The sequence below is a fragment of the Sciurus vulgaris genome, assembly GCF_902686455.1.
Source record: "Sciurus vulgaris genome assembly, chromosome: 13".
NCBI classification, from domain to species: Eukaryota; Metazoa; Chordata; class Mammalia; order Rodentia; family Sciuridae; genus Sciurus; species Sciurus vulgaris.
Genome location: NC_136474.1, coordinates 60,864,805 through 60,891,329, shown reverse-complemented (window position 1 = coordinate 60,891,329; position 26,525 = coordinate 60,864,805). Strand labels below are relative to the sequence as shown.

At 39.9% G+C, this 26,525-nt stretch overlaps 2 protein-coding genes across 5 annotated transcripts; one reads left to right on the top strand and one right to left on the bottom strand.

Annotated features, from left to right (window-relative positions):
* Nucleotides 1–1,103: 1,103 nt before the first annotated feature.
* Nucleotides 1,104–19,614, top strand: ZSCAN30 (zinc finger and SCAN domain containing 30). Its single transcript, XM_079108585.1, has 4 exons — nucleotides 1,104–1,187; nucleotides 6,826–7,335; nucleotides 7,611–7,749; nucleotides 13,355–19,614. Exons 2-4 carry the CDS (start codon nucleotides 6,928–6,930, stop codon nucleotides 14,284–14,286), a joined length of 1,479 nt encoding a protein of 492 aa, XP_078964711.1. The 5' UTR covers nucleotides 1,104–1,187; nucleotides 6,826–6,927; the 3' UTR covers nucleotides 14,287–19,614.
* ZNF397 (zinc finger protein 397) lies at nucleotides 18,772–26,525 on the bottom strand. Of its 4 annotated transcripts, XM_079108533.1 has the most exons (5): nucleotides 26,421–26,494; nucleotides 25,828–25,909; nucleotides 24,488–24,982; nucleotides 24,149–24,290; nucleotides 18,772–22,157 (listed from the first exon to the last, which is right to left on the bottom strand). In XM_079108533.1, exons 2-5 carry the CDS (start codon nucleotides 25,828–25,830, stop codon nucleotides 21,109–21,111), a joined length of 1,689 nt encoding a protein of 562 aa, XP_078964659.1. In that variant the 5' UTR covers nucleotides 25,831–25,909; nucleotides 26,421–26,494; the 3' UTR covers nucleotides 18,772–21,108. The 4 variants fall into 4 exon arrangements, with proteins under 4 accessions (XP_078964659.1, XP_078964662.1, XP_078964661.1 ...); XM_079108536.1 differs by lacking the exon at nucleotides 25,828–25,909 and having other exon boundaries at nucleotides 26,421–26,525; XM_079108535.1 differs by lacking the exon at nucleotides 26,421–26,494 and having other exon boundaries at nucleotides 25,453–26,400.

Below are 26,525 nucleotides of genomic sequence, written 5' to 3'. Positions count from 1 at the left end.
AGAAGCACCCATCCCCAGATACCTTTACAACCTGCTCTTCCCAACTGAACTTCTACCATGAACCCCTCAATTGACCCGATTTCTAAAAAGGAAACTCCAAACTGCTTGCCCCACGCTACCCCCTTCCAGCTCGAAGAAGCCAGATCAGTCATCACCCCTTTTCCCTACAGCAGTGAAGGAGTTCCTAGAATTAGAGTGGTAAATGAAGTCAGAATTAGGGACAGGCAGTTAGTGTAGAAATAGGGGATCAGTCAAATTGAGGAAATGAAGTCCATGAAAATCATCTGCCTTTGGAAGTGTGGAAGGAGAATGGACTTTTTACATCTCACCTGCAAAACCAACCGCAGTCACTTAGGCAGGAAGGAGAGAGAAGGCTTCAAAAAGAACTGAGAGCAAAAGATTTTCTTATTAAAAAAGAAATGGGGGAATGTAATGCATAAAACTGCTCCCCCCCCCCATCAGGTACAGCCATTTTGCCCGCCTCCCAACCACTTGTCAATCTGTGAACATCCTAGCTAGCTATTGGTTCATCAGTCAGCTTGCAAGTATCCTTCTCCGATATTGGTCCCCTGTTAGCCCAGTGGAATTCAACTGTTTACTGTAGCTTCCCCACCATCTTTTTCCATTCTGTTTGTCCTACACACTTTTCTCTATCCTCCTGGCTTTCCTCTCTCTCTAGCACACACCCTTTCTTTTCCTTTCTATTTTCCTCTCATTTTCTCTCTTACCCTGCAGGGAGACACTCTGTTTGCTTGTGGCGTGGTTTCGTGGGATTTCTTTACAGTGTTCAATTCAAATTAAATAAAACAAAATGAAAAACTCATTTGTCAGTTTCACCAACCACATTTCAAGTTATCAATAGCCTCACATAGCTAATGGCTTCCTTATAGAACAGTACAGATACAGAACATGCCTTAAAAACAGTGCTTTCTTCCAGTCACTGACCTGATTCAACCGTCAATGTCTGCTCCAACCCTAAGGGTCTGACGACACTTTCAGCAAGAGTTCAAAACCATCTCCTTTTCCCAGGACACCAGTCCCTTGCGCAGACGCGTGCAGACCACAGAGGTGCAGTCCTCCCGGCAGTCCTAGAGGGGCGCGCCCCCTCTCGCACTTCCGGAAGCGCGCAGCGGGAGGCCTTCTTGCTCCCTCCCTGGGGTCGGTACCCGCAGCCAGCCGAGCGAAGGGTGAGTGGGGAGGTCTGGCAGCGCGGCCCCCCGGTGCTTCCCAACCCGCCCCTGTACGGCCTCAGTCCTCCCCCTTCGCCTTACCTGGGCTCCCCGGCTTGCCTCCGCCCCGGGCAGAGCCTGCGGCTGTACCAGGGCCCGCCCCTCGGGCTAGCTGTCAGCTCGCCAGGCCATCAGCCCGTCCTTTCATCTTTTCTTTCGCTACCCGCTCATTCACCCCCTCATTGACCCCTCCAGCACTTACCCGAGCCTCCTATGTGCCCGGCCGCTGGCTTAGGAGGCGGACTTGGCTCTGGTGAGCTCCTTACTGCCACTACTCACGCAGCCAAAGCGAGCTTTTAGGTCTCAGCCACCCGTCTTGGTTTCCCCAGTCTGGATGTGATCCTCTGTCAGACATTCCCAGAACACCTTCCACTCTCCCCTTTGTAGTTTTCATCACAATTGTTAGTAATTAAGTGTGCTGTCTGTTTAACATTCGCCTCTCCCTTCTCTTTTTAAGTTTTGTGGCAAAGACACTGTCTTGATAACTCTTTGCTTAGTGCCTAGCACAATGCTTGCACAGGCCCTTAATACATATAAAACATTTATATTTAACTGATTTGTGGTACTAGGGATTGAACCCAGGCCAGGGCCTCATGCATTCCAAGCAAGTATTCTACCACTGAGCCACATCCTCAGCCCCTCGATAAATATTTTAAATAAATGTGTGGAAAAAGTCAGGCCCTTTTCTAAAGGAAGTTTTGATTTGGTGGGGAAATGGCATTTATGACAAAGTACTTCGTCAGAGTAGGCATCTAAGAGTATCGACCCTGGTGTCAGATGAGTTGGTTTCAAAACAATCAGACTATATCACTTAGAAGCCATATGACCTGGTATAAATTTCATATTGTTGCTCTTCAAACAGTTGAACAGTACACCATAGAATGCTGTGTAGATGAAATGAATTAAGACAAACAGGTAGATAATGGAGTCTAATAAAGTTTCAATTGGTATTTTCTGTTACAATTAAGTTAGCAAATAGATACTTTGTAATACATCACATTAGAAAGCAGATACATTGTAAGAACAGCATGCCTCAGTAAGCAGGATTGCCTGGATATTCCCTGTGGGTTACTTAGACTAAGAGCTAGCTAGGACCAGGGAGGAATATGCCTTCTTCCAGAGGAAGGGGCTATACCCAAGCTTAGTGTTCCCACCTCTCCAAGGCTCCACCCACCCACTGAACACCACACACACACACACACTCACACACACAGCTAGTTTGCTAGACAACTACACAAATACCTATATCCAGAATTCTGATGAGAAACAGTTTACACCTCCACTGACAAGACTGCTTTCTCAAATTTGTACCATAAGAAGGTAGCAGAAGCTCTCCCCTCAAACACTAGAACATCTTTTTCCAAACTTTCTCTCTATGGGATGATGGGAGAATCAATGGACCTATACTTTCTTTTACCAACTGCTGGCTGGCAAATTTCCCCAAATAAAGTATATTCTGTAACCCATACTTGTGATGAAGAATTTACCCTATCTTTTATGTCTTGAGTACCTACTCTTGGCCAGTTGTTTGTAGATTTTATTGTTCAGGTATAGGGAGGGCTACAGATCAGAAGATGATTGTCTTTGAAAATGTGGTTTGTTATGGTTTTCAGGAATAGGGGGCATTACTCCATAAGGAACCAATGGAGTTCCTCTGCCAGTTGGTCAAGAGGCAGAGGAAATGAGGGGAAATGGGCAAGAGCCTGTTTTGTGGGTTCTGTGGGAAGGAACAGTCAAGACAGGGTAAGCAGGGGTAGGATTGACTGATTTGGATAATTTTAGTGGACTCTGGGGTGGCTGTTCCTAGTTGTTTGGTGCCTGACTCTGAAGTAATTGGTGAAGGAGAGTGGTGATCCTGAGTAAGAGCCTGATGGAGAAAGTGGTGGGGCTCTGGGACCTTTGGTTTACATTTGAAATATATGCTCACAGGTGAGTTGTTTACCATCTCTAGGGATTGGCTAGCCCTGGGAGGAAGTCTCTCCAGTGTCATTCGGTCCCCAGACGTCAAAGCATCATAATAAAAAGACATGTTTTATACACCAGCCAGTACTACTCAGATGCTTTTCATTGTTTCCAGTTTGTATAGCTCTGCAATGTTACATTATTAATTCCATTTTTAGGAGAGGAAATGGGATTTCAGAAGAATTCAGTTGGTGAATAATGTTGGACAACTAGTTAGAGACTGCAACATGAGTCTCAACTGGGTCATGTGACTTCAAAGCTGGTCCCTGGCCCATACTGGGGATTGAACCCACAGCCTTACATGTGCTGGGCTAGCACTTTACCACTAAACTACATCATCATCCCTGACACTGGTGCTCTTTCTGTGAGCAAGATTATTTTGCTGTGATATATATGAGAAGTGCTAAGGGGACAATTTTCATTCCCTGTTAGCCACTTAACAATGTTGATCACCACTTCTTTGAATTCTCCAACTCATTGTTTTATACAGATAGAATGTGTTATGTGTTATGCATTGGGCTGAATGACAGAGATGTAATAGTGAGCAAAATTGTTGATGTAACTTACAGTGAAGTCATGGATAAGACAGGTATTAACCAAATGATCCCACTAAAGTGTATGTACTGACAAAGTAAAAAAAATGTGCTCTGAGGGAAAGAAGTGCTCTTTAACATTGTCTCCCATGTCTCTAACCCAGGGTTCTTAACCCTGGTTGTACATCAGAATCACTTGCAGAATGTATTACAAATGTAATTGTTGGGACCTTGACTAGGAGAGTCTGACTATGCTACAGAGCATCCCAGGTATATGTGATGAGTGCAATCAAAGAGAGCTTCACCTTGACTAAAAGGACTTTGCTTTTGTTTTTTTAAAAACTGGTCATGGGCACATGGAAAGAACATGTTTAAGCATTCCTATTAATAGCCCCAGCCACGCTTCCTGGCATCAGCCACAATCAGTTGCTAGACAGTAAGTAATACCCCTTGGAAACCTTCTCCACTGGAATCTTTGCATGTCTCCAGCACAACTGACAAAAAATCATAACCACATTGGGGATCAAAGGTTGAAACTAACAGTTAACCCTGATCAACAAACAATACTGTGAGAGAGACTAGTCTATTTTTGTTTAAAATCACTAAAAACAAAAAATTGGCTAAAGGAACATAATCAGGTTTGCAATTTGAAAAGAACACTCTGTTTACAATGTAGATTAATAGAGTAATTGGGACCCAGTGCATGTGGGAAGTCAGTAGATAAGTTATTGTACAGTGTGACAGATGGAGTAGTTGTGAGGATGAAGACGACTGCAGCAGAGTTGAGGCAGGGCAGATTCTGGAGACAGGCAATTAAATTAGTAGACTAGTATGCATTACTAAAGGAAGGAGGTAAAAGAAAGGATTTGTTATGGATGCTTTCTGGTTATGCAGCCAAGTAGCTATTCCTGCTGCCTGAGGGGGGACTGCTGGGAGAGAGCAGGTTTGAGAGGGGAGAGATCATGAGATGTTTATGAATGTGCTATTTGATATCCATTTGAGAAATTCAAGAGGTCTGAAGCTCAGATGGGAAGTCTCTACCAGAATGATGGTAAACAAAGGTGAGGGTTAGGCGGCCTTGGAGGAAAGTGGAGAGTGAAAATAGGGGAGAATTTAGGACTAATCTTACAGAAGTCTGATTTAGAGGAGGGTGCACCTGTGAAGGAGATGGAGGAGCAGAGATGATCTTTAAGATTCTTTACTTCCTTCAGCCACACACCCATGAAAGAGGAGTTGGTGAGGCATAATATTTATAATAAAATTAAATAATATCACAAACATTGAATTAAAAAGGCAAGAGACATAACAGAAACTAATAGTATTAAGGATACACATAGATGTGATGCATTTACCCTTGGTAAATGCTATGTACACCAATCTGACAGTGCAACATCATGTGATTTCTCTTTTTGTTTTTTGATCATATGATTTCTTAAATGTCAGTTATCACACAATAAGAAATAACTTATTTTTCTTATGCTAAAAATTTAAGAAAAATATCCCAAAATTTCTCTTGTGTTTCAGTATATTTGAAGCACCTGTTAATATCAGTAAAGTACAGTTTAGGAAATGCTGCTTTGTTGCTACCTCAGACATAACCTTCTTGGTGAATAGCTCAGCAAATGACACCAGCATCCTCCCGTCACCAGGCACAGCCAGAAACCTGAGTTCTTCTAGATTCCTCTTTCTTCCAAACCCTTATCCAGCGTGTCCTATCTTTATATTTTTTGACTCCCATAGCTCAGGCCTTCATTGTTTCTCATCTGAATGGTTGCAAAAATCCTTACTCATCTCTTCTCCACACCTTTCTCTTTGTGGGCACACAGACCCTTCAGCCATTCCTGCGACTGTGGGGGATCAACCTCTTGGACTCTGAAGGTCTTGGCTCTTCCCCTATAGTTATCTCCTCTCCTAATTGTGCCCCAGGCTCTGGCACATGATTATTAACCAGGCTGCATATCAGAAGCACTTGGGGACACTTACTGAAACCCTATCCCTGAAGACTTTGACTACACGAATCTATCAGGGTGTCTCTATATTAAAATGTGTATAGCCAGAGGTCACAACCATTAGTCTGGCCTCTCTAAACCATCTTCAGTTTCTTCAACAGGCCACGTCTTCTCAGACTTACTTCTTCCCTCACTCCCTGGGCTTGGTCGGTGGTCTTTCCTTTGTGCTCATCATCTTAGATTTATCAAACTGTATTTACCTGTCAGTTTCACATACTAAATAAACTAAGAGTCTGTGGGGACAGAACTTTTTGGTATCCTGAGACTCCTGTTTAGTGTGCTTGCTATCACATAGTTAATATTCAAATATTTGTTGAAACAATGGATGAAGGAATTTCTTTTCCTTGTGCAGTTTCAAAATCTCATGATAAAGTCAAGAATAACTTTTCCTTGTTTTTATATTCATGGCCATTCTTCATAACTCCTTTCCAATCATTTCATCATTATTCCTAATTTATTAGTAACAATCAAGGTTGTCCTAGGTGTTAACCAATTCTGGAATAAAAAAGAACAAGTTCTTGAGATCAGGCAACCCTGGGGTCATATCTTGATTGGTTTGGGGCCTTGGGAAAATTCATTAACTTTCAAGAAGCTTTCATCATCTATAAAATGTGGGGATCAAAATACCACATAGTGTTATTGTCATGCCCCAATAAAATAGTATTTGTAAACTGCCTGGCCCGTAGTAGTTGTTTATGAAGTATGAGTTCCTTTCTTTGGGGAGTTAAATACTTTGCTTGCAGAGCCCAATTCTCTGCTTCCTGGCTATGTGCCTTTGGTCAGCTTATGCTTCTCGGTAATCTCATTTGGAGAATAGGTATAATTATGATTGTCTTTAGAATGCTATTTATTATCTCTGATGTTGTCCATAACATTATTACTAAAGGTCAAATTGATTTTGGCTATATTAAAGTGTTGTTTCACATCTCCCCAAATTCTTAAATCATCTATAAATATATCATTTATATGGAAGCTCCCTTTTAGTCAGTTTTCTTTACAGTGCTATATTCCCTAGCAATTGGCCTTCAAAAACCTGTATTTACATTCCAAGCACATGCTTTGCCTGTGTAACACCAGCACTATCCACTTCAGGGCCTCCCTAAAGAGTTGGAATTTGGAGGGAATTCCTCATATACAAGCTTCCATCTCTTCCTGTCTCAGCTGGACAACTTTTTCAGACTGTCTCTTCCCAGAATGTCAGGAGAGATCACAGCATTGGCTTACCATGCTCCAAAAGAACAAGAAGAACTAATAATTGTGAAGGTTGAAGAAGAGAATTATGTTTGGGGGCAAGACTTTGGCCTTCAGAGGAACTCCCAGAGCCAAGAGTTCTTCCGACTGCGTTTCAGACAGTTCAGTTACTCTGATTCCAGTGGGCCCAGAGAAGCTCTGAGCAAGCTCAGGGAGCTTTGCTGTCGATGGCTGAAACCAGAGGCACACTCCAAGGAGCAGATATTGGAGCTGCTGGTGTTGGAGCAGTTCCTGGCCATCCTGCCTGAGGAGCTGCAGGGCTGGGTGAGAGAGCAGGGGCCAGATGATGGAGAGGAAGTTGTGACTCTGTTGGAGGAGCTGGAGAAAGAACTTGATGAACCAAGGCAACAGGTAAGAAGTAGGTGTTTTTGTTTGTTTGCGTGACTATTGCAAGTTAATGGGGAAGCCATTATGAATTGCATTGATTCCTCATGGAATTATCTGATATGTTATGTAGTATATTAATTATTCACTCATTGGTTCATGTCATTAGGACTTTAAGTCCTTTTGTTTTCTCACTGATCATCTGAATAGGTTTCTGATTCCTCCTGTTTTGCCCTGTTGTTCTAGGGTTTTTCCTCTTGTGTATCCTCAGAATCACAGTGCTAGTACTTGATTACCCCTAGGACTCTGCTCATGGCCAGGAAATGATCTGGAAGGAAACGACATGCACAGGACCTCTGAAGTCTCTAAGTAGCCCACTTCAGCATTTGGAGAACCAGTGCAAGAGTGAGACTCAGGAGCTCCAAGTTTTCCATGAGAGAGGTGAGGATCTCCAACCCATTTGGGGTTGAGGATGAGGTAAGGGATATCAAATGTTCCATGGTGCATTTTTCTTTTTCTTTCTTTTTTTTTTTTTTTTCAAAAAAATTTTTGATTTGTTCTAATTAGTTATATATGTCAGTAGAATACATTTTGACACATCATACATAAATGGAGTATAACTTCTTACTCTTCTGGTTGTACATGATGTAGGATTACACTGATCATGTAATCATATATGCACATAGGGTAATAATGTCTGATTCATTCTACTATCTTTCCTATTCCTATACCCTCTCCCTTCCCTTCACTCCCCTCTGTCTAATCCAAAGTACCTCTATTCTTCTCTAGCCCTACCCCCATCCTTATTGTGAATAAGCATCTGCATATTAGAGAAAATATTCTGCTTTTGGTTTTTTGGGTTTGGCTTATTTCACTTAGCATGATGTTCTCCAGCTCCATCCATTTACCTGCAAATGCCATAATTTCATTCTTCATTAAGGCTGAGTAATATTCCATAGTGTATGTATACCACATTTTCTCTATCCATTCATTTGTTGAAAGGCATCTAGGTTGATTCCATAGTTTAGCTATTGTGAATTGAGCTGCTATAAACATTGATGTGGCTGTGTTACTATAGTATGCTGATTTAAAGTCCTTTGGGTATAAACCAAGGAGTGGGATAACTAGGTCAAATGGTGGTTCCATTCCAAGTTTTCTGAGGAATCTTTGTACTGCTTTCCATAATGGTTGCATCCAATTCGCAGTCCCACCAGTAATGTATGAGAGTACCTTTTTCCCCACATCCTCACCAACATTTATTGTTGTATTCTTGAATTGCCATTCTGACTGAAGGAGATGGAATCTCATGTAGTGTTGATTTGCATTTCTGTAATTGCTAGAGATGTTGAACACACACACACACACACACACACACACACACACACACATACATACACACACACATATATATATATACACACACACATATATTTGTTGATTGATTGTATTTCTTTTCATGTGAAGTGTCTGTTCAGTTCCTTAGCCCATTTATTGATTGGATTATTTGTTTTTTTGGTATGAAGTTTTTTGAGTTCTTTATATATCCTACAGATTAATGCACTGAGGTGCTTATGGTAAAGATTTTCTCCCATTTTGCAGACTCTCTCTTCATGTTAGTGATTGTTTCCTTTGCTGTGAAGAAGATTTTTAGTTTGATTCCATCCCACTTATTGATTATTAATTTTACTTCTTGTGCTTTAGGAATCTCATTGAGGAAGTCAGTTCCTAAGCCGATATAGTGGAGAGTTGGGCCTACTTTTTCTTCTATTAGGTGCAGGGTCTCTGTTCTAGTGTCTTGATCCACTTTGAGTTGAGTTTTTTGCAGGGTGAGAGATAGAGGTTTAATTTCATTTCGCTACATATGGATTTCCATTTTTCCAAGCACCATTTGTTGAAGAGGCTATCCTTTCTCCAATGTATGTTTTTGGTACCTTTGTCTAGTATGAGATACCATGGTGCATTTTTCTTCAAACAGTCACTTGCAGCTGTCACTAAGTATTGTGGAAAGAACCCCCTCTGCCTTGAAATAGTCTTCCATTGGCTTTGCCTAAAATCTGAAATTCCAATATTGTTTCTAACTTGGGTTAAAAACCAAGATCTTTAATAAATTCTCTAATAATACCATAATATTCAAAGGCCAATATTCTGATTTTAAAATAATACTTGAGTTCCATTAACAAGGCAGTTTCTAAGATGGAGATGAATACTGCATCAATAACAGAAACCATGTAATAACTTGAATATGGAAAGTTTAACATTAAGAATTATGAACTGTAATCAACATTAACCACTAAATGGAATAACTAAATAGTAAACTCTAAATTATTAGGAATAAGGTATAAGGGTTTCTCTAGGGCTAAGGCAGAATGCCCAAGGAGGGAACATATCTGCAAGAGGGTGCAGTGTCTTTTCATCATCTACCAGGACTGACGTCCAGAACTTGTTGGAGAGGGAACAGCCATGACCCACTGGTTGGAGATGTTCAGTGAAGTGCCCAGCTGGTCACACTCACCAAGGAGCCACCCTCTGTGCCTGAATCCCCCAATGAGGAAGTGACATGGTGCAGAGCTTGTGGGGAAGCTGTTGAGGGAGAATGCCTCTGAAACTCACTGAGGTGTGCATTACCGGGTGCCCCCAATGCTGCAGAAACAAATAGAGCACATCAGATCCAAAAAGAAAAACTCCTTCCTTCTCCAGCCCCATCTACTATTAAAACCCACATCATGCCAGCTTGATGCCAGTATCACAGACAGGACAATGAAGGAGCCCTGAGAGCATGGTTGCACTGCAGTTATTCTTTTGATGCAGAGCAGGGCAGTGAGGGTGAAAATACTTTCCTGGGCTAGTGGCTTTCATCAGTAAGGGCAATTCTCCAAAGAATGAGGCAGTTGTGGAAGGTTAGGAGTTATCTTTGTTTTTCTCAATAATCCTGGAGATTGAACACAGGCCCTCATGTAAGTGCACTATCACTGAACTATTCTCACATTTCTTTTTATTTTATTTTGAGTCAGGGTCTTGCTAAGTTGTCCTAGCTGGCCTTGAATTTGCCATCTTCCTGCCTCCCAATGGTTGGGATTAGACGTGTACACCACCACACCTGGCTGGAGTTGTCTGAATCAGGTCCAGCTGCTATTCCACAATGCCATAAACTGAGTAGCTTATAAACAACAGAAATTTATTTTTCACAGTTCTGAAGGCTAGGAAGTTTGTGATCAAGGTGCTGGCATATTTGGTGTTTGCTGGGAGGCCACTCTCTCATAGATTGCACCTGCATACTTACATGGTAGAAGGAGCCAATGATCTTCCTTGGACCTGTTTTGTAAGGGCACTAATTACATTTATGAGGGCTCTGCCTCCATAACCCAGTTATATCCCCAAAGGCTCCATCCCCTAATACCATCACATTGGGAGTTAGGATTTCAACATATGAATTTTGGGGGACACAGACATTCAGGTGATGGGAGGAGCCAACACTGCAGCCACCGGAAAGAGACACCATTACTAGTAGTTAGGTAGGTCGTGTTGACAGTGGAGCATCATCTGAAGAACATTCAGGCTAAATGTATCTGTCATTGAGCAATTGAAGGTCACATCCTTAGTTAAAAGGATTTTAGACCAAACATGTCACTGAACAGGTAGGAATAGCCTGGGATGTGATAAAGAAAAGAGCTGTTCTAACAGAGAAACCTATTACTTCTTTCTCCTCCACAAAGCTTCCTATGTTTACCCGACCCATAGCTCCTGGACTTTAGGCTTGATTGTGAATTAGTTTTCATTTTTGGGATATTTATTGGGCTCTTTGGGTTATCTTACATATTAATATTTTTAAATACTCAAGTGACTATTTTTATTCTACTTTAAATCTCAATTTGTCTTTTCTAGGAATTAGACTTTAGTGAATTGTTCTAATGTTTTGTATAATAATACACATTTAATTGAGAAAATAAACACCATGTTTATGATCTGTGAATCTAAGATCAAAGGTTTTCTCTGCTCTCATACTTTGACTCCATGTAGTTATAGAATTTGAAGCGATATTTTAAATCATGTAGGTTATATTGCTTCTCTTATTTTCACAGCTCCTATTTTGCCTGTATACAATTGTATTCCCACCTTATACCCTTTAAAATGTATACCCTTTATAATTTGACCTATTTATTACTTTAAGAAAATTTATTAGGTTATCAGGTCTCTGACTTTAATAGATTTACTACCTATTATTTTTCTGCCTCTATGTGCTAGTGTATTTTTCATACATGTTTTCTTCTTTAAGTAAGCAGTCTTGAATAATTTAAATTGACTTTAATTATTAATATGATTAATAATTGAACTTTCTATCTAAAATCCAAGGACAGTATTAATTTTAGTGTTATGTTAACACTTAATCTATGCTCTTTAATTTCTGGAAGGAATAGGGAGAAAGTCAGACAGCTGTCTGTTTTTGTTAGATCTTGCCAACATGTCCTGCATGGGTGAGGAAAGGTTCCTGTCAGAGGGATGGGCTGGCTGCAAAATAATAGCTAAGAAATTAATTTATCAGAAAAAATGACAGGAGAGAGAATTATCTTTAGGATAGGGGAATGATGGTTTGAGCTGTCCAAAAGGGTCTGACTTTAACAAAATGGAGGAGCCTACATTTTCTTTATTTATAGTGGTACAGATAACAAAAGGGACATGTAGGAGTTCCATAAAAAAACAGGATGGGGTAGAGGTAAGCAAGCCATTTGGCTCTAGCGGGTCATTCCCACTTCTAGGGCCTGCATTCAAATTTTAGCAGTGAACCAATTGCAGGATAACCACAAACTTCAGGCAGTCTGGAACAATTTTCCATAATTATGATTTCTGGAAGGCAGATTTCCCTAATAGTTCAACCAAGCTTGGTTTTACTGCAGGCCACAGGTGGTGTCCTGCAGTTAGGTATTTACTATGAAGCTTTGCTATTGTTTTCTAAGTGTTATGAACTCAAAGAATTTAAAAAAGAAAGACTTGTTTTCATATAAAAACATGATTTTTCCAAAAAGCTATTTTTTTTGTTTTAGTTCAACTGTAGCCCTGCTTCCTTTCAAAAGGAAAGCAGATAACTCAGGGAAAGACTGAAAACTTTGAGGTTAAACAGATTTGTTTGAATTCTGACTCTACCAAATATTAATTCTATGGCCTTTTGGAGCCTCAGATTCCTGATCTGTAAAATGCATATAACTTTAGAGGACTTTGGGAGAATGAGAGTAACTTAAGAATTTTTCAGATTTTCCCCTCTCAAAATAAGTCAATTGATATCGGCCATCTCTGTTATGATACTACAACTCAAGAAAAAAGAGGGGCATATTGTATGAGAGCTGGGTTTGGAATTCAGGTAGTCACATTTGCCAATTGTTTCCATCCACCTTCTTTGATCATTTACACTTGAAAAGATGTACCCCTAAGACTCTCATCTAACCCCAGAATGACTCAGGAACCTCAAAACAGTCCTTTCTCATGCTCTGTATGTTTTATTCTGTTGCTTGTATTTATTTGTTCCACTTGAAACCTGCTAGAATCTGCTGTTTCCTTCATGCTTTCTAGTTCCTGATTGACCTCTGTTCAATACTAACCCCAAAGCATTTTCTAATCATATCTCCTGCTCTCTTACTTTGCTGGAAATACCATTAAGACTCAGATATCTTTGTCCTGATCATTCTGTATCACATCTTTTCCTTTCCTGCATTACCTAAAATAGCTTCTTCTCTACTCCAGAATCGTCTCCTAGCTTTCTGGTTTCTCACTAATACTCCTCTATTTATCATCACCTCTAACTAATATTTTTTCCTGGTTCATTGACAGTCCTCTCCAATATTAACTCTCCTTGTTCATCTACTTGACAGTCACCTCCCACTATCCCAGGCCACTTCACTGAATTTTCTGAGATTAGAAGGCTCGTGTAAAGAAATTTTCTTCCTAATAGCAAATACCTATTTCACTTGTTTTATTTTCTGCTCCTACTATAATAGTTTCCTTTGTTTCAACATGAAGAGTAAATGACACTTGCATTTTCTATTCATATTTTTAGATGGCAAGATGGTGGCTGCCAAAGTGTTGACAGAAAAGCAAGAAATTGTTGAATGTGTAACCTCAACTGGTCTGATATCTCCAGGAAGACTTACTGGGGAAATTGCTTCAGTACAGATAGTTGAAGAAGCTTTGGGAGGTCGGGACAACTCTGAGAAGCAAAGGGGAAGTGCTGCAAGGAACAAAATGAGTCAGCTCCCTTCCCAGGAAAGACAGTACAGCTTGGCAACCTTCAACAAGAAAATCCCCACAGAACAGAGTGTCCTTGAGGGTCATGGAACTGAAGGAAATCTCAGTCTGAGCTCAAATGATATTATACAGCAGAGAATTCACACAGGGGACAAGCTCTATCAGTGCTTTGACTGTGGGAAAACCTTTTGCCAGAGCTCAAAGCTGATTAGACATCAGAGAATTCATACTGGAGAGAGACCTTATGCATGTAAAGAATGTGGCAAAGCCTTCAGTTTGAGCTCAGACCTTGTTAGACATCAGAGAATACATAGTGGTGAAAAACCATATGAATGTTGTGAATGTGGAAAAGCTTTCAGGGGCAGCTCAGAGCTCATTAGGCATCGGAGAATTCACACTGGAGAGAAACCTTATGAGTGTGAGGAATGTGGGAAAGCCTTCAGCAGGAGCTCAGCCCTTATTCAGCATAAGAAAATTCACACTGGCGATAAAGGCTATGAATGTATTGAATGTGGTAAGGCTTTTGGTAGGAGCTCTATCCTTATTGAGCATCAGAGAATTCACACTGGAGAGAAACCTTATGAGTGTAATGAATGTGGAAAATCCTTTAATCAGAGCTCAGCCCTTACCCAGCACCAGAGAATCCACACTGGGGAGAAGCCTTATGAATGTAGTGAATGTAGGAAAACATTTAGGCATAGGTCAGGTCTTATGCAGCATCAAAGGACACACACCAGAGTTTAACTCTGAGGAAGAGTTGTACAATTGTGAAATGCAAGGAATTGGCTTTGAGGATGAGACTCAACAGAAGATAGAATTTTCTTGAGAGCAGGGTGATTGTCCTTCCACCCCATTCAGTTCTGTAAGAGGACATGGTTGTTATGATTAAGGGTTAAATGGAAAGAATTTTTTAAAAGAATTCAGGTCTTCTCTGAAAAGAATGGTGGGTATTTTCTAGAAATGCCTAACTATCTGCACAAGGTCTCTCATCAATACCTCCTTCACCTACTCTTTACCAACCCAGATAAAACTGCCACTGGGCACCTTCACAGTAAGTCCAGAACTCCTTACATGATGGCAAGGATAGGATCCCTGCTCAGCATATGTGCATTTGGTAGGTGAAGGCATGTGCTGAGAGTTATTCAACTACCTGAAAGGTTGACATGTATGGTTGTGAAATGTTGAATTATGTCCTGGATCAGTTTAAAAGCATCTGAGGCAGTTTGATATTATCTGAGGAATGTTGGCTCATTCTTCTCACTTCCCATTTCTCTCCACAGCCCTGTGATTCCTACGGAGGTCACTTCAGCTCTGCTTATTTAATAAGCACTTGCTGTGTTTAGCCATTTGGGGCAGATATGGTCATTACTCCAGAGTTCCAGAGTTAAGGGTTAATGGAATATACATATTTATTAAATAAGTAAATAAAGTGAAATAAGTGCTTTGATAGGCTAAATCCAGGATTCTATTGAAGTACTTGGCAGGGCTAACTTACCTGGTCTCTAAAGACTTCTTGGATGTGATAACATCTCAGTTGAGACCTAAACTGTAGAAGTTAGCCAGATCAAGAGGAGAAGAAAGCAGAGATTACAGCACATACATGGCATGAAAATAAGAGAATCTGGAGACATCAGGACTCCACTCCATCAGGAATTAGTTGTCATAGACTGTGACTCAGAAGTCAGGACATATGCCTAGAAGACCTGTTGGTTTTTCTCTTCCTATTTATAATCACTATACAGACCTAGTGACCTATTAGAGCTTCAAGTACTCAGAATTAGGGTGGTAGAAGACTCTGGTACATCTTATGGAAACAGGCATGATGCATACCAAGTAAACACATTGGAGGCTAAATAGAAACAGTGGGGTCTGGAGTATGTGTTCCATGACCCTGAGGCTCAGGAAATGGGATACTTCCAGGGACACAGAAATGAGAAGTTTGCCTTCCCAGACCCTGTTGTTCTTCATTCCTTGACCCTCCCCCTCAGCACCAGGTTTGCAAACCCCGAGCCACTTGAAGGCAATAAATATTTGTTGATTTAACCAGATTTCTCAAAATTATACTTCCCTATTTTTTACTTTGGCAGTTTTACTTAACTCACAATTGTTGAGGGCAATTAATACTTAAGTATCTTTTTTTTTTTGAAGACTTGGTGTTCATAGCTATTGTGGGTAAGAGATGAAATTGGGAAGGATTTTTGTGCCCAAAGTTTGCACAGTTGTCATTGAGTGAGATCAACCATAAGTTTAAATGGATCCTTCACATGGGATAGTGAGTTGCCTTTTCCTGTAGGTGACAATCATGTAATTTAATGTTTTAAACACCATTTGATGGTTTTTCCTTATTGCAAATGTTGATAATATAGGAAGTACAAACTACCCACAATTCCTTTACCCATAGAAACACCATTAATATTTTAGAGTACTTTGTGTTTTTCCCCCCAATCCTAATATTTTTGGCAAAAATCTTGTAAATAAGTTAGTTACTAATTTTAACATGTTGAGTAGACACTTTCATTGCTTAGTATAAGAATGTAATGCAAGATGTAATAAAATTTGAGCTTTAAAGTTTTGCTTTGAAATTATTCATTCAGGAATAGGGAGCACACTAACATGAATAGAGACAGGGTAGGAGGCAAAGTGGTTATAGGAATAATTCATGAAATTAGTGTTCTCAGTTTCTATATTCTGGGCCAAAGTGTCAGGAAATTATGACATCTAGTCTCTAGGATTGCAGTTCGCTAGCAAAGTCACAAGACGGAACATCTGGTGGTGGTGTGAAGGACCATGAGAATGAGACCATTAAGAAATCTCTTTAAAACACATACATCTCCTATGTCCATCAGTATTAGGTCTCTTCCTTTTCTTGGAGTGGTGGTGGTGATGTACGCACCAGATTAGAATCCTCTGTATTAACTGCTGGGAAGGACCAAGGACCCAGCAGACCATCATGACCTTCCTCTTCTCACTCAGCATGTTTACAGTAGAAACATGAGCTTAGACCATGGTCAGATTTAAATTTCCAATCCTCTCAGACAACTGCTAGTTGTAGTCTATGAAATGGAGGGAGAGGGGGAAGGCAGGAAACATATTAAGAACTTTGCCTAAATTGCACATTTTCTGTTTTTTATCCATATATAATTCATTTAAGGCAGACACTTTTACCTCCAGACTGCTTCTAGAGCAAGAAAAATGAGACAGCCATGAGCAGAGGGAGTATTATTACTTTTTTTCCAGAAAAGGCTAGTGAAAGAAAAAAATTTTCCTTTGACAGTTATCTTACATAACAGTGCCCCTTTATTTCATAAACAGAAATGTTGAAGCTTCAACTGTGGGATTACCTTCTTCAGCTCCTTTCACACAAGGGTCTAGAATTGTGAGATGACTTGCTTAGAGTTGCAGAATTGATAGAAAAGCACCAACAACCAAAGGTCTTGACTACTTCAAGGCTACTGCTTTTCTCAAGCGTAAGTCTTTAGGTGAATGGCTCCTATTTGTACAGCACTTATAATTTTAAAAGGGCTTGTGAGATGGGTAAGCAGCCATTTTTTAAAAAATATCAATGAGTTAATTTTGCTAACAAACTTGAGACTTGGAATGGACAGAGATGCTATGGAAAGCAAGTATTTTTCATAGTATTTTCCCAAATACCCTGAACTTTCTTTTGTGTTTTTTTTTTTTTTTTTTTTCCTTTCCAGTTTTTGGGTGCTGGGGATATGTCTTGTGCATGCTAACAAGCATGTACTCTACCACTGGGTAATGCCCTCCCATTCTGTCCTCTAGTCTTTTTAAATTTTTATTGGTTGTTGATAAAACTTTTTGTTTGTCATACTGAGAATCAAACCCACATGCTAGGCAAGTGCTCTACCACTGAGCCACAATCCCAACCCCTGTCCTGTAGTCTTAAGAGTATTAGATAGTGTAGGAAAATTTGAATACATAAAACCACAAGAAAACATTAAGTTTCCTATAACCTCTACCTAGAAAAAGAACTTAAATGTTAAAACATTTTGGATGATGGCAATTGCATACATCCTTTCAATCTAATTATAGCAGGATTAATCTGTTTAATAGATGGTTATTAATAGTTTATATTATTATCTCTAATGATTGTTTAAAATGCCCATTTGCATTGCTTTTCTCAGGAACTTTCCTCCAATTCTGGGGTTTGATTGGAGTTTGCAGCAGCCTATTACAGCATCCACAAATCAAGATTTAATCAGGCAATTTTTGGAGAAATAAAGATCAGTTTCCAATGAAAGGAGATGGCCCAAAATTATAGCATTAAAATAAGTACTTGGAATCACAGTTACAAAATGAAAAATGAAAATCCTAAACTGCTGAGACTCCTCCTGCTTCATAAACACGGGCTTTTGGATTCTTCTGGGGGCAGATCTCTTGCTTTTGCTCTGGTTTACCTTGACTGGGAAGTCTTATCTTTTTAAACACAAATGTCAAGTTCAAAATGAAAGTGGAGCAGATATGTCCTGATTGCCCCACTAAACTCTACCCTTCTTTCTCAACCTTCCTCTGTGCCCAGAGACTCACCACTGAGGATTCTGCCAGCTGGTTCCCATGGCCTCTGGCTTCAGGAGGGGGCTGAGGAGTAGTGGTTCCCCAGTTGTCTCCTTTTCTAGCTGTGGTTTGGCAGTGATGTTCTCTACTTAGGTGCAGCTTCTGTTGGTAGCTTTCTACTATAGCTACACGACCCAGGGTGCAGGTAGGGGCTCTTTGCCCTTGCCTCTTCAGCTGGGGGTGGAAATGGCCTTACCCTCTTACTAGTCCTTGGAGCTTCACCAGTCTGTTGCTTCCTCTTGACCCTGACCTTGCCTCTATAAACAGATGCATGATCATTCCTCTCATGCCTTTCAAATGCTGGGGCCTGCACAGACAAGAGGGCTAATTAGGCAGTCCTGAGACCTCAACTGGGGTCCTGGCTGTGGTACTTTGTCATGTGACCTTCAGTAAATCCCCTCTAGTGTGAATTCTGAACACCTCATCCATAGAAAGAGGTTGGGACATCAGAAGCTTTGCCCAGTTTTTCAGTCATGTACCTCTAAAAGAATTGTGAAAGACAACATAGTAACGTATTCTTAACATTTTTCACCATGGTTTTAAATAAAGGACATTATGTGCTGCGTGTTTTAAGTATTAATACTTAAAAATAAAATGGTAAAACAAAAACAACAAAATTTCCTATAACCTCAAAAACCCAGAGACAACCACAGGCATTGCACATTTCTAGTATTTAATGCACAAATATATTTTTAAGATGGGATCATACTGTACATACTATCTTGTAATATTTAATATATCATGAATGCTTTAACATTAATCAACAAAATTTAACAGCTTTTAAGATTCTGTACATTCACGATGGTTTCTGAAGTATATTTATTTTCAGGTAGAATTTCAAAGTCCAAAGGCAATGCTTAAGGCTTCTGGTAGTGATTGCAGAGATATTATCTATTCACATGCCACCAGCAGTTTAGTCCCAATTTCCCTGAAGCATTGAGTTGGAAAAGAAGTGCCATCAATTGCTTCAATGCACATTTTAAGATTTAACATACATGTATTGTCCATTGGCACTTATTCTTTTGTGATTTGCCTATTCAAATACCAGTTTTTCAACTGGGACTTTTTCATGGGATAGCACGAAGTGACTTCACAGTGGGTTCTGAGTTCAAAGCCTGACCTCACCACTTTCTAGCTATGACCTTTAGCCTTCACTTCCTAATTGGCCTATTATGGGCTATGAGAACTAATGCATACATAGAGCCCTTAGCAAATACCTATTACATTTCTTACATGTAAGAGCTTTATTTTTCCGTTTGCAAAAAAATCAATTCCTATTTAATGTCTTTTCCTTTTCAGTTAGGGTATTTCTTAGTGGAAAAGGAGGAAAATGAATTGAGTAGTTCTTATGTATTGTTACATTTTACCATATTTCCAACTCATATTATTCCCTCATATCTTCTTAAACAATAGGCATTTAGCTGTGCTGCCATTCTTAGTAGTTAGCACACACCTACTTACATGTCCAATAAAAGCATTAATTCTCTTTACTTCCTATCTTCATGAAAATTCTTTTTCTATGCACAAGATTTTAGACTTCCACACGTTTTTGGTATGTTATTCCTCTACCCTGTTAGGTCTTTTGGATGGCATATCTTTCTGTTGCTGATTAACCTGTACAATTTTCCACCTTACACTAAGTACCAGCCTTTGTGCTGGGTTCCTCAGAAGAGGGAAGTCTTGAGTGATCACATTGTTACTTCCTGTTGTCATTTCCTTTTGCAAAAGATATGAAAGATCACAAGTGAGGTGTCCAGAGAGTAAGTCACAGACCTAGCACCTGAGTCCAAGGAAGTATATTAGAACTGTAGGGGTACAGCTTTAGAAATGAATGATAGGACAGCTTCCGACTCAGGGCCTTGGGAATTAACCCAACAGCAGTTCCAATACTCTAACACAGGTGCCCACATAAATAGGAGAGGAGTCAGATTCTTAACATGTAGGCTAGGCTTTTTCTGATCTCCACTTTTTCCACCTAGTCCATAGAAATTCTAGCCTAGCCTACAGGTCAGGGAAGGAAACCACATTATCAGCCCTTTCTCTTGGGTCTTATCAACCAAGACAAAGCTACTCACTCTGCTGTGGACCAAATGTTCTACGTTCTCCTTTTAAACAGAAACTTCTCCACTGGCTCATGTATTGCAGTAGGCATTGCTTGAGTCTGGTTATACCCATACTTCTTACAGATGACTTCACTCCAAAAGGAGCTCAACAGAAAATGCCCCACTGGCCTTTTACCTGTTGTTGCTTCCATTATGAACATTCCCCTGGCTAAGTTCATTCATCCTTCATGTCATTTCCCCTATTACCTTACCCATGGTTGAGAGCTTCTTGAGTCACATAGCACTGACGCCATAGTGCTATTACACGACAGGTTGCCTTGCTCACTACATGATAGAGATTATGCCTGATTTTCCATTTTATCTCTAGTCTCAAGCACAAAGTTCTCAAAAACAAAATAAACTGTTGGCTACATTAATTTGTATTATTTCTTCTCATGCCTAATTTCTGACCTGCCCTGGACTCAAGAAAACACTAATAAAACTGTTTCCCCACTTTTCTGTCAGTTCTGAACTCAGTCAATAAAAATTTTTGATTTCCTGAGACAGTCCCTCATGCTGTCCACTTTCTCCCAAAAGGGGAATACTGAATATCAGATACAGTGACTGAGCCTAGGTTCCCAAACCCTTTTCAAGACATTCTCATAGAAAAATGAGGTTTCAATGTTACATTCCTGTTTTTCATATTTCCTGAGTATTTTTAACAGTAAGAGAAAAACTGGAAGTAATAATTCTTCCATCTTGTTTTGATTAGTCACAGGAAAAAGTTTTCAAGGGACAATTTACACTAGAATTGGGAAGTGTTGCACAAAGCGCTAGACTAACTTAAGACCTAGTAGTTTACAAACTTTACGGAGTTTTGCCTCAAGGAAAACCATTCTAAGATAAAAAATCTGACTAAAGCATTTGTAACATTCAGTGTATTCACAAGCTACTTTACAGTGTGGACCCTCTGATGGCGAATAAGAACTGATCTGTGCCTGAAAGCCTTCCCACATTCATTGCATATATAAGCTTCATCCCCAGAATGTATTTTCTGATGCTGAACAAGTGCGGAGCTCCTTTTGAAGGTTTTGCCACATTCATTACACTGGTAAGGTTCCTCTCCACTGTGAATTCGCTGATGTCTGATGAGGTTTGAGCTCAAACTGAAGGCTTTTCCACATTCATTACATTCATAGGGTTTCTCTCCACTATGTATTCTCTGGTGGGTTATCAGTTCTGAGCTCTGCCTGAAAGCCTTCCCACATTCATTACACTCATAGGGTCTCTCTCCTGTATGAATTCGCTGATGTCTAATAAGTTTGGAGCTCTGGCTAAAGGTTTTCCCACATTCATTACATTCATAAGGCTTTTCACCAGTATGAATTCTTTGATGTATAATAAGATATGAACTTTGACTGAATGCTTTACCACACTCATTACATTTACAAGCTTTCTCACCAGTGTGAATTTTCCGATGTCTAATGAGGGCTGAGCTTTGATTGAAGGCTTTTCCACATTCACTACATTCATATGCTTTCTCACCACTATGAATTCTCTGATGAATGATAAGGTATGACCTTAAACTAAAGGCCTTCCCACACTGGTTACATTTATAGGGTTTTTCTCCAGTATGGATTCTCTGATGTTGTGTTAGAGATGAATGCTGCTTGAAGCTGTGTCCACACACATCACATCTATAAGGTCTCTCTTCTGTAGGAACTTTCTGATTTGTTACAGAGTTTGTACTTAGAATCAAGCACCTTTGAGGCTCATCATGATGGTCTCTTTTTCCTAAAGATTTGTGTGTGAAAATCACTTCCCTAAAACCACCCCCATGGGGAGAGGATCTTCTTAATTTCTCCCCTACAGCACTTCCTTGTTGCCAGTCTAAACGGCTTTCATGCTCACTAACTACTCCAAATGAAGGTTCCTGAGAGAGTCCCTGTGAATTTTCTCCTGAAATGTCCTTTGTTGTTGTTTCCTTGTTCTCGCAATCTGAAATGACAAACAGCAAACAAAAAAACAGATTTAAAGATTTTCCAGTCACTCTTTATATTCATTTTCTATGTGAGAGAAAACAGAAGGCTCTACTTAAAAAGATGTCACTGTCCATGTCTATCTGTTTTTCTTCTTTTCAATGCTAAAGTCTACATCTACACTTTGGATTTCATACTTTCCTGCCTTTCCCGAGGTTTCAACTTCAATTTTCCACTACTTCTTTTCAATTATTTTTAATTTTTAAAATTGTAGATAAATACAATACATTTATTTATTTATTTATTATGTGGTGCTGAGGATTGAACCCAGTGCCTTGCACAGGACAGGCAAGCACTGTGCCACTGACTACATCCCCAGCCCCATCTTTTCAATACTTTTAACCTCTTTCTAGGCTGACTTATTTTCATCAGCATTTAAATAAGGTAAGTCTTCTCATTTTTTAAAAATAAAGTTCCTTGCTACACTGTCAGGCAACCTCACTCCAATTCACAGTAAAATTTCTTGACATATACTCATCTCCATTCTGCAATCTAGTTTCTGCCTTACCTTACTGCTCATACACACCACTTTCACTGACACTACTCTCATCAAAGTCACAAACTTAGTAACTATATAATGCAATGAGTAATTTTAGGATCTTATTTAGTCAGCATCATTGATACTGAGGACCACATCTACCTTTTAGAGACATTCCCTTCTAGTTATACTGGCCTGATTTCTGTGACTATTCCTTTTTAGATTCTAGGCCAATAACTCAAACACCAGTGTTCCTTCCTTCAGTTCTTTTTTTGTTTCCTGGACTCTAAAATATCCTTACTCTACAAACACTCTATTCCCTAGGTATGTAAGCTAGTGTCTCTCCATATTCCCAATCTATCCCGACTCTATTAAATTCTAAACTCTCATATCCAACTTCTAGATGGGTATTTTACTTGTGATTATTTCCTAAGTACCCAAATTCCCCAAACTAAGTATATCATCAGGTATATTTGTTTGTTTCACCATTTAGAACACAACACCGCTACTATCCAGGTAGTTCAAGACTGAAACTTGAATATCACCTTCAACTCCTCTTCAACAATGACCAGATACTGCAATACAATTTTAATGCTGAAGAACAATTTTCAGCTTTGAACTTCCCTATGTCTCACCATAACACACGGTGATTTATTCACTTTGGCCACTTGGGTTACAAGACTCCTAATAGGCCTCTAGTCTTGTTTTCCTCAAATCCATTCTGTACCCTAAAGCTAAATTATAAATCTCAAATTCAACCACGTCACTCCTTCATCCAACACCCTTCAACTATACCCCTTTATATTTAAGAAACTGTACAAATGAATCAGTATAACATATAGCTTTTCACGATTTGAATTCTATTTTCTTCTCACCACTCCTCCCTTGTTAATTCTCTACTCAAGTCAAACTGAATTACTTACTATTTCTAGGATGGATTGTGTTATCTCACCTTCAAGACTTTGAGGCCTTTGCTTGGGCCACTCTTCCTTCCACCTATTTGCGTGGCTTTCTTCTACACATAGTTCAGTCTCAGCTTAGGTGACTCTTTCTCTACAAAGTGTTTCTTGAACTTTTAGCTACCATTTTTTGGTGCTCCCATAATACCCAGTGCCTACTTTTAGTCTATAACTTACTACACTAACTTATAATTGTCTTTTTGTTTATCCACTACCCATCTAGACCTGAAAGCTCCTTGAAGGTAAAAGACTCACGCCTACCATAGTACTGGATGTGTACCAGCACTCTATAGAGTTATGACTGAATAAACGAATGAATGACAGGGAAATGGACACAAGGAAGGCTGACTGCTATTCTTGTGGATTACTGAATACGAAGCTGCTAGAGTGAGCACCACTGGTTTAGAATAACAGTGATGCTCATGTGTGGCAAGTTTGTAAATGTAATTAATTTTGCATCCTCAAAACCAAAGGCCTAACTGATGAGTTCCCAGACAAATTCTTATTCCTCACCACGTTTAGGGGAATGGCAAGGTTTCCAAGATTTCAGTTGTGTCTTTAAAGGTTGGAGTTGAACGTTTGTTGACTCCTGGGATGCTCCTAGACATGTCAAATCCTTCCATGGCACTGCTGGTCCCTGTGGATTAGCTGGGACCTGAAATCAGTAAAAAATCGTTAGCTTTGTGGGAAAATCTCTAGGAAAACAGATCATGTGAGGGTAAAGGTATGGCCGTGACATACTTCAGGGTTATGGTTCAAGAGACATGTAACTTTTTACCCTACGTTGTGATACTACATGTTCCAGGCTGCAAATTCCTTTTCCCATAGCATATGACTTCTCTCTGTTCCCACCTGATGCACTGGATCATCAAACTCTCTCTCCAAATCTTCCAACAGGGTCACAGCTTCCTCCCCACTTCTTGGACTACGTTGTTGAACCCATAACTGCAGCTCCTCAGGCAGGATGCTCAGGAACTGCTCCAGCACTAGCAGTTCTAAGATCTGCTCCTTCGTGTGCAATTCTGGCATTAGCCACTGATAGCAAAGCTCCTGGAGTCGTCCCAGAGCTTCCCGGGGCCCAGGTGTCTCATGGTAACAAAACTTTCTGAACTGCTGTCGAAACAATTCTTGGCAGGCTTGGGTACTCCCATTCTGTTTAAATTTCTGACCCCAGGAAAAGCTGTCTTCTATTTTCACTAGTATTAATTCTTGTTCCTGATGATCCTGAGGTATCAGAGTTGAAACTGTTCTGGAATCCACAGCCATTCTGAAATGAAATAGCTTAGCAAGAACCTCAGTACAACCAGGTTCTGTGTTCGAGAGATTTTTTGGGTAATCTCTTCTTTCCTAAAGGATATAAAATCACAGTTAACTTATGGTAGGGAAAAAAGTCTCAGGAACTTGTAACAATAAAGATCACTCACTCAAAGAGCATTTAAAGGGAGCAGGTTTGAGTCTAACTAAATAAGCAACAATAGAATGACCAACTAAAAATCATTACATCTCAGTGTCTACTACTCTATAGAATTTCTACTAGTAATGTTAAAACTTTTAGGAGCAAAAGAATGAAATATTAACATGAATCACAGAGTGAGATAAATATTTCTTTTTCAATTCCCTTTCAATCATGATTGCATCAAGGAAGGAAATTTGTCTTTAACATGTATATGAATATAAAACTTACATAACTTTTTAAATAAACTATAGACCTCAGACTGACTTCCAAGGGTAATATCTAGGTAGAACTTATTAGTGCTTTATTTTTTTTTAATTAAAAAAATATATATATTTTTTGATTGTAGATGTGGACACAGTACCTGTACTTTACTTTTATGTGGTGCTGAGGATTGAGCCTAGTGCCTCACATGTGCTCGGTGAGCACTCCACTAAGTCACAACACTGGCCTATAATACTGACTTTTAAAAATTAACTTTTAGTTAACTTCTGTCTATAGTAGGTAATGCTGATTTTCATTTAAGGTAGTAACACATTTTCGAAAAATTCTGATTAAACATGAGTTGACAAATAAAAATATTACAGGATATTGTTCATTTGATCACATTTCGTATTCACTTAATTTCTTCACCCAACACCGAAGCACTTACTACACTCTGTCCTGAGGTGCCACTGGATTGAAATCTGTTCATGAAACTACGGAGGAATTAACAAAGATGTAACTGTAAAATGCTTACCATGTGTCCAAAAACATGATAGATATAGACACAAAAGATGCAAAAAAGATCAGGCTCAGCTCTCAAAAAGCTTAATACTATTCTGGGGGCAAAAAAAAAAAAGTAAAAATAGATTAAATGAAACGTGGTAACAATTATGTATCAAATTCTGGTATACAGATCAAATACGACCTGATTTGGGGGCGGGGAGGCTAGCTACATAAGTGTATGTATGCCCTTCAGTTCATTCAGTAGTACATAGTAAAAATTATTAATACTACAGTAACTTTGGAGACTAATTAGAACATGTAGACTACGAATCTCTGGTTAGCCAACCAGCCCGGCTGCACTCAGCCCTCCTATTTTTTATACCCCTTGTTAAACCACAGCATCTGCGAAGTCACAGAGGTGGGGGAACTGCGCTTTCCACTGGAAGGCAGGAACTTGAGTGCCGGCCTCCGCTGCGTCCGCAGGACTCTCGGAGACTCTGCCCGGACCAACTAGCCACAACCCGAGATGGGCAGGCCAGAGAGTGGAGCACCTCCATCCTGCCCCGGCGCCCAAGACGGGCGCCCACCCTACCCTCCCTCCGCCTTGGGGCCCGCGTCCCTCACCACGAAGCTCAGGAGCCGCCAGGGTACAAGCGACCAACCCCTAGCGGCAAGCCACAAAGACCGGAAATGTGTATCGCGGACTTCCGCTCGCTGCCCTCGGGAGCT